The sequence below is a fragment of the Salvelinus alpinus genome, chromosome 12 (genome assembly GCF_045679555.1).
Source record: "Salvelinus alpinus chromosome 12, SLU_Salpinus.1, whole genome shotgun sequence".
Taxonomy (NCBI): Eukaryota; Metazoa; Chordata; class Actinopteri; order Salmoniformes; family Salmonidae; genus Salvelinus; species Salvelinus alpinus.
Genome location: NC_092097.1, coordinates 27451334 through 27459715, shown reverse-complemented (window position 1 = coordinate 27459715; position 8382 = coordinate 27451334). Strand labels below are relative to the sequence as shown.

The 8382-nt window shown below is 41.9% G+C and overlaps 1 protein-coding gene across 1 annotated transcript; it reads left to right on the top strand.

Moving 5' to 3' along the window:
* The first annotated feature begins 843 nt into the window (after positions 1-843).
* Positions 844-7357, top strand: LOC139535811 (methylosome protein WDR77-like). Its single transcript, XM_071335630.1, has 10 exons — positions 844-1216; positions 1735-1920; positions 2109-2247; positions 4392-4441; positions 4573-4643; positions 4901-4958; positions 5512-5580; positions 5699-5807; positions 5890-5958; positions 6101-7357. The coding sequence occupies exons 1-10, from the start codon at positions 1108-1110 to the stop codon at positions 6255-6257; spliced, it is 1017 nt and encodes a 338-aa protein (XP_071191731.1). The 5' UTR covers positions 844-1107; the 3' UTR covers positions 6258-7357.
* Positions 7358-8382: the final 1025 nt, after the last annotated feature.

Genomic DNA, 8382 nt, shown 5'->3' with positions numbered 1-8382 from the left:
ACTTCAGTATCTGGTCAATATAATGGATAATCTGTGGTATAAATGTAGGAGTCTACAATCTCACTATGTCAGTATTAGAAAACACCCGATTCGACTACAATCACCCCATTAAAAGGTAGAAAAGGATGGGATAAGAATCCCAGCTGGAAATGAATTGGAGAAACGTATAATGCTCTGCCCAGCAGATTGTCGACCAATTGCGTTCACGTTGTCATGTTGCGTCACGCGGTTGCTAAACTAGCTAATTGTCACGTAATCCCTTTTTAAAAGTCAGGGTATGAGTCGAGAAACCAGCCTATTTCCTTGAAGTACGGTATGTCACGAGTTGAAAGCTATACTATACTATAGAGAACAAGTTAATTATCTCACATCTCTGAAAATAATGGTAATGTTAAACCACTAACATTGAGTGGCTGCTGCCAACATACTGACTCAACTCCAGCCACTTTAATAATGGAAAAATGTATGTAAATTTTCTTTCCACTAGACACTTTAAACAATACCACTTAATATAATGTTTACATACCCTATATTACTCATCTCATATGTATATACTGTACTCTATACCATCTACTGCACCTTGCCTATGCCGTTCTGTACCATCACTCATTCATATATTTTTATGTACATATTCTTCATCCCTTTACACTTGTGTGTATAAGGTAGTTGTTGTGAAATTGTTAGGTTAGATTACTCGTTGGTTATTACTGCATTGTTGGAACTAGAAGCACAAGCATTTTGCTACACTCGCATTAACATCTGCTAACCATGTGTATGTGACAAATAAAATAAAATTTGATTTGATTTGATTTAATGTTGTGTTTTTGAGCAATCGTTCAATTGACTCCTTGGGGGAGTGTTCTTGTCCAGAATCACCCAGAATGCATCGCGCGGCCCATTGACGATAATTGGGGAACGTATACGATGGAGTTCTTTGGCTGTTTGAAAGTTCATTCATTCTGGCGTGAACGATGGACTACTAGAACGTAAACCTAAATCAAGGAGTTTCTTCGTCCGTCGTTTCTCAAATAGCTAGCTTACATTTATTGTACAAATAAATAGTATTTGTATTGCAAGCTCTAGCTTGAGTGAATCAGTGTTGCCTGGATGAAAAGTACAGTAAATGCCAATATGATAAAGGCAAACGGATGGAACATACCACCAAATGCCCCCGCGTGTATGGAGAAGCATTTGGACTCGGCGCAGTACAGGGGAGGTAAGTAAAGTCACAGCTAGTGTGTGATGCAGCCTTGTGTGGTAGTTAGCTTCCAGACACATGGCTATTAGAAAGGGCTAGCTAACTACCGGCACAGCACGTTGTGTTGTCGCAGAATAAAGTGTTATATTGTGGACATGTAAATCAGCCACTAAGACAAAAGTCATAACCTATCGAATTTACATAATTAACAGCAAAAACACACAGTAAAAGCATGTTTGTTCTAAGGTAAAATGTACTGTAGCTAGTAAGCTACTGTAGCTAACTTGTTATTTCGAAGAGAATGATAATTTATATTTCTATAGCGCTTTTCATAACAACCTCAACGCGCTTCAATGGTGCGTTACTAGTTCCTCTAACGTTATCATATTGCAAGCTAGCTACCGTTGGACATAATCTAACAATTATAGCTTGCTAGCTATGCTAAATAACCTGCCACCCTATCCTATGGCACTTCAGCACAGGCACAAGACACCATATGATTCAGCTATTGACATTTTTCTATTTTCTTCCCATAGATGGCACCCTGTTGCTGGGGGCCTCCAGTCTGACAGGCAGGTGTTGGCAGGGCTCCATCTGGGTCTACTGTGATCCCAAGCAGTCTCCCAACGAGGGCTTCTGCAAGGCTGGTGTCCAGACAGAGGCAGGCATCACAGAGGCAAAGTGGGTTTCGGAGAGGGGTATCCTAGTTGCATCTGACTCTGGTAAGTAGGCATGACAGTAATCATTACTAAATGCATATCATATTCTGCTGTAAATAAGGCTGGTCTAAAGTGAGGGAAATATAGTTGTTAAAAGTACAATGATTACATTTAATTCAGGCCGATATCATCTAGATTATTTGCGAGCTATACAAAAGTGTGGATGCAATGTGGTTTGACTGGTGTTGTAGGTGCTGTTGAGCTGTGGGAGCTAGCAGAAGATGAGAGTCTACTGGTGAATCGGTTTGCCAAACTCGAGCATGATCACATCGTTACCAGCGTGAGCCCTGCTGGGTCAAGCCACGCCATCAGCGGCAGTATGGACAACCGGTCAGTAGGGGGCAGTCTCTATTTGTGTCTCATTCAGAGTATGTGAGCGAGAAGCGGAGTGTGACCAATTTGACTGAAGCGTTATGCGATATTCCCGAAGGCTGGAGCGTTGGCCTTCTCGCCCACTTGTAATTTCAATCCAGTAAGAGCTCACGTCACAAGCTCAGGGCTTTCCTGACCAAGCATGCATTTGTAGTTTACTTGTGCTGCGGTAGCCCCTTGCTTTAGCTACTAACATGGAGTTCACTTAATATTTTCATAAAGAAACGGATAAAACACGGGTGCAAAATCAAGGTGAGTTACAAAGATGAGGACCAAGCGCAAGAGGGAGTGCAGTGATGGTGTCTAACTAATAAATCAAATTTTAATGGTCACATACGTATATTTAGCAGATGTTATTGCGGGTGTAGTGAAATACTTGTTCTAACAGTGCAGTAATATCATAACATTTCATAACAATACACACATCTAAAGTAAAATATATATAAATATTAGGACAAGCGATGTCGGAGTGCCATTGACTAAAATACAGTAGAATATAATACAATATATTAGGTGGGGGGGGGGGTAGGTAACAACATCTCCACCCCGCTGATCCTCAACACTGGGCATGCACGCCTCCAACTCAATCATCAAGTTTGCGGACGACACTACAGTGGTAGGCTTGATTACCAACAACGACGAGATGGCCTACAGGGAGGAGGCGAGGGCCCTCGGAGTGTGGTGTCAGGAAAATAACCTCACACTCAACGTCAACAAAACAAAGGAGATGATTGTGGACTTCAGGAAACAGCTGAGGGAGCACCCCCCTATCCACATCGACGGGACAGTAGTGGAGAGGGTAGTAAGTTTTAAGTTCCTTGGCGTACACATCACAGACAAACTGAATTGGTCCACCCACACAGACAGCGTGGTGAAGAAGGCGCAGCAGCGCCTCTTCAACCTCAGGAGGCTGAAGAAATTCGGCTTGTCACCAAAAGCACTCACAAACTTCTACAGATGCACAATCGAGAGCATACTGTCGGGCTGTATCACCGCCTGGTACTGCAACTGCTCCGCCCACAACCGTGACTCAGATGCTGGCCTTCTAGGCAGAAAAGAAAAGGTTATGTATGCATGCAAACAATAGGCCATAATTGATTTTGGCCCAGTAGGCCTGGCATATTCCCACTTTCAAAGACCTTTTCTGTTTTGATTGGGTTATTTTGCCTAAACTTTTAGGACTACCCATAGAAAAATGAAACTTGCCTGGCAAGAGTGGCCAAAAGGGTGTTTAGTGTCTCCAGTGGCATTGCAAGTGTGGCGAGGATATTCTCCGCTGCTGGCCGGTTCTCCAGACACCATCGCGTGAGCCTGAAGCCCCAGACTGGCCATACTCGTGTTTCTAAAAAGGAGACTTTTTTAGTTAAATTTTTATTTCATTTTAAGTCAGTCACAGCCTATATGTGCCGTTTATAGACTAATGATTTAATACAACAAAATGTTTAAATGCTGAGCACTTTGTCCCTACCAGCCTATTGTGTCACACTCAAATGCTTCACAATTTATTTCTTTGTAGTCTATAGCCTTGAAATAATGAAAATATAGCCTAAATTAGTTTGTTCCTTGGGCTCCCTGTCTGGCTCCTGACATATTTAGTATTTATTTTCTGTTTAATGACATGTATCCTATTTTAAATGAGTGCTTCTTACATTCACCTTTTCATGTTTATTAAAATACGTTTCATTAATCATATGGTTTGGGTTCAATACTTAAAAACCAAATGGTAGGTCCAAGTAGTAAAAAAAAAAATTGGTGTTGGTTCAATTGTGATTTTAATGAACGGAGCGAATTTGTTTTCCTTGTGAGCGAGGAGTGGTTGGAAAGGTGGAGCACCTGAGCGGTGTGCAAGCAACGCTCCTTGAGTGATGAGTGGGATCAGACCGCTCAACTCCGCTCACATACTCTGGTCTCATGCAAATTTTGGATTAATGGTATGACAGACCTAGGCCCTCAGTGTAACTGGCCTGGCTGTGAGTCTATTTTGACAGCTGCAGGTAATGGGAGTGTTGTAGCTTGGTTTGCATTTCCTGGTGAAGATATCATTTTAATGCTGTCATAGGCCTAAGTCTTGCTCGGTTCTTTCTCTTTTCTACCTGCTGCAGAATCAAAGTCTGGGACCTTATTCAGGGGGAAGTGGTCAGCACATATAATGGTAAGGAAACTATACCTCATCTCTGTATTTTGAGCTGCACTATGTCTTAACTGGTGAACATGTCAGTGGCAGTTTCTCATGTTTCTATAGCTTGTGTATTTATTTAACTGGATCGGTCACCTGTTCCACAGCTCACTCGAAGCCAGTCACTTGTGTGTCCTGCAATCCATCCGATGACTCCCTCTTCCTCTCATGTGGCCAGGTAAGAGCCAAGACTAATTAGAGGGTTGTCTGTTTTAATTGGTTCAGTTTGGAATGTGGCTTTTCTATTGTGTGATATGAAGCTAGATACAGTAGGTTGTAACTTACTGAAAGGAGAACCTTGTAACTGTATTACATTTACATTTAAGTCATTTAGCAGACGCTCTTATCCAGAGCGACTTACAAGTTGGACTGTATGAAACGTGTTAATGCACGGTCTCCTCTCATTGATGTCTCTCTCCATTCCCCTTCCCTCAGGATGGTCGTCTGTTGCTTTGGGACAGGAGGAAACCCACCAAACCAGCCTCTAGATTAGGTGAATAGAACAAGTCTGAACTGCAGTCAGCAAGGCAGCAGGATTTTCACGGGGCCGAGATGCATAGTCTTCTGTTGCCAATGGATTGACAGTGACATTTTATCTTGGCTTGTCAGTGGTTCATGGTTTTTAAGGTAGCCTTGGATTCTGTTGTCGAAGTGTATATCCTTGAGTAGCACAATCTTATGAATTGTGATAAATGCAGGTCGGGTCACTGCAGTAGGAACTCAGAACAACATGTTGTTGAAAAACAGGATTGTTTTGAAAATATGGTTTAATTTTCCAAATGTATTAAGCAAACTTTTCCAGCGACCCTAGTAATTTCAATAATTGTGTTGGGACAATTCTGTTTTTTTATTTATAAATATCCACTTCAAAGGTATCTAGACTTCTGCAGCACACCAATTACCCATTCGTTGTGTTCAAAGTGCACATGCAATACATGTAAATAGTGGAAATCAAAAACATGTACATGGTCAGGTGTGTCCAACCATGTTGTCCAGTGCATGTTGGTGATTTCCCAGCTGACTTTGGAGATTTTATCTTGTCTCAGACGTAGAGCCCAGCTGTTGTCCTACATCAGTAGCCTGGCATCCCCACCGCAGGACCACAATCGCCTACGGTAAGAACCAGTGCTACATTTCCCATGAAACATAGTGGTCCAAGCACATTGTTCTCAATGATTGATCTGCCAGGCTTTAATGATATGTTTGTTGATAATGGTGTTTGTGTTGATTTAGGCGATGAGCTGGGACGAGTGACTCTGAAGGACTTTCAGGGAACAGAGCCTGGCCAGACACAGAGCACCCACAGCCGCAGGGTCTGCGGCCTAGCCTTCTCATCACACAGGTAAACACCAACTCACACATCTACAGCAGTCAATGGTTTGTCAGACTAAACTAACACAATGATCTCTTACCTTCCAACACAGTGCCCCCTTGCTTGCCTCAATCAGTGATGACTGCACTGTTGCTGTGATGAACTCCGAGCTTAAGGAAATGTAAGTGTCTATGTATGGGCTGTTTACAATTGCTTCCTAGTTCATCCTTTTGGCTTGTTAACTCGAGCTATGCAATAAAATGGTGAAAATAATGTATTTGTACCCAATCTCTCCAACATGTGGCTCTACTGCTCCCCTCCAGGTTGAGAGACAAGAGGCACCAGGACTTTGTTCGGGGTGTCTGCTGGGCCCCTGGCGGTTCTGACACACTGACCACCGTGGGCTGGGACCACCAGGTCCTCCACCACGTCATGGGACAGGATGTACCCGCCACTGGATACTCCACGTCCCCACTGTAGACCCACCACCCAGCCTGGGTCAGGAGAGGGGGGAGTTGTAAAAGTATGGTTTTGTGGGGGAGAATTTGAGGGGTTGGCATGAGGGTAGAAATTGTCAACACCGGAGCAGAGCAGTATTAAGATGGTTTTCCTAGTCTAAGTAACCCTGGCCATAGTGGGTTATCTTTCCAACTGATTTGTTAAATCATGTGTGAAGGTAGTCAGCGATAAACAAAGTAAATCGGGATGTTTTTCGCAACAACTGGGGGAATCAAGAGGCTACACATCTCTGCTGTTTTGGTCCAGCAGTGATCACATTGCAGCAGCGTGAAGCGCACATGGACCTACATTTCTGGGGAGTTCAGTCTTGTGTTGCATATTTTCTGTTCATGGCAATGTCATATGCTGAGTCTGTTTTAAGGTGTATGTTAACCACTTTTTGGATATCACCTTTGTTTTGCAGTTTGTAGGGAAATGAACAGATGGATTGTTGTCTAGTTATCATGAGGGGTACTTTTAGACTTGGGTTTGGGAATGCTGCCAAAGGCAATGGTCATCTTTAATCTAATGAACCCATCTGATCACGCTTATACTCCAGTGAGTCCAACCCCATGTAACCTTTGTTTACCCACCCTGGGGGTGCTGTATTACGTGGCATGTACGCCAGTCTGAGAAGTGGGAGCCACTGGCTCATTGGATAGCAAGATTGTGGGTTAATTGGACTCAATTAAACCATGGCTCATCCAAGCATTCTGAAATCACACTAGACTAGAATGACCTGGTTCAAGTTGTAACCATAATCAATACCATGGGCAATTTGTTTTCTAAATTAATGAATCATTTCTGTAAATCTGTAAAGTCCTTGACTTCACTACATGGCTTATTTGTCCCAATGTGATTCCATATCTTCCCCCCTTGGCACTTTCTTTTGTTTAGATGGTCTCGTCTCATGTGTGCCAGAAACAGAAAGCACAGTTAACGGTTTTCATCCACACAAGGCTGCTCCTTGGATTGTATGTACAGTACATGTCTGGTGTTGCTTTTTGGAAGTCCGAGCAGTGCTACTTAACTGACTTAATCTACTTTTTCCATCCTTGAATAAAGTATGTCTGATTACTGTATAGTCATGAGTTGCTTTTGGTTTTCCAAGCACTTGAATGTTACTTAACTTTTAGTCCTCTGTAGGAAATTATTCTCAGACAATTTGGTAGAAACAAATTAATTTGTAACTTTACATTTTAATATCACAGGTAAAACAACAATACAAAGGAGTGGCCTGTGCCCTGACCTTTGCACTGGTATATTTGGCCTAATTCAATGTTTAAAACCAGAAATCCAGGGAAGGCAATCCAGGGTAATTATAGTTTCAATTGTTTCTGAATGTGGTGGCTTTTGTGCCAAATCATCCTAAAAGGACTTGGAACATGCCAAAGTTACCAAAAATCAGATGGTCATGTCAACTTGGACTCGTGTCAGGAGATATCAACAGCCTTGGATAACTACATTAATAACTGTTTATTTTTGTATAAATGAGCAGCTTAAGTAATGACAGACACAATGGCAAAAGTAGCGTGCAGGGGCATGCCTCTGCATTTATTTGAACTGCTTAGGTTTTAAGAGCGTTCTACTCCAAAATTAATTAATTAAATTGACACCATCTGAAATATAATTTTCAGGCAATGTTTGTCCACTCAATTGTCCAGTGTAGAGTTTGACAGATTATGATTTTTCAACACCGATACCGATTATTGGACGACCAAAAAAAGCCAATGACAATTACAACAATACTGAATCAACACTTAACTTTATATAATACATCAATAAAATCAATTTAGCCTCAAATAAATAATGAAACATGTTCAATTTCGTTTAAATAATGCAAAAACAAAGTGTTGGAGAAGAAAATAAAAGTGCAATATGTGCCATGTAAGAAAGCTAACGTTTAAGTTCCTTGCTCAGGATATGAGAACATATGAAAGCTGGTGGTTCCTTCTAACATGAGTCTTTAATATTTCCAGGTAAGAAGTTTTAGGTTGTAGTTACAGTATAGCTTCTTGTGTAACAGTATAGCTTCTGTCCCTCGCTCCTACCTGGGCTCGAACCAGGAACAATTTGATAACAGCCACCCTCAAAGCAGCGTTACCCA

Bases quoted from the DNA above. Each gene is read 5' to 3' on its own strand.
- LOC139535811 (XM_071335630.1), top strand. From the start codon at position 1,108: ATGAAAAGTACAGTAAATGCCAATATGATAAAGGCAAACGGATGGAAC. The intron at 1,921-2,108 runs GTAAGTAGGCAT...CTGGTGTTGTAG, and splicing joins CCTAGTTGCATCTGACTCTG to GTGCTGTTGAGCTGTGGGAG. The intron at 5,808-5,889 runs GTAAACACCAAC...CTTCCAACACAG, and splicing joins CTAGCCTTCTCATCACACAG to TGCCCCCTTGCTTGCCTCAA.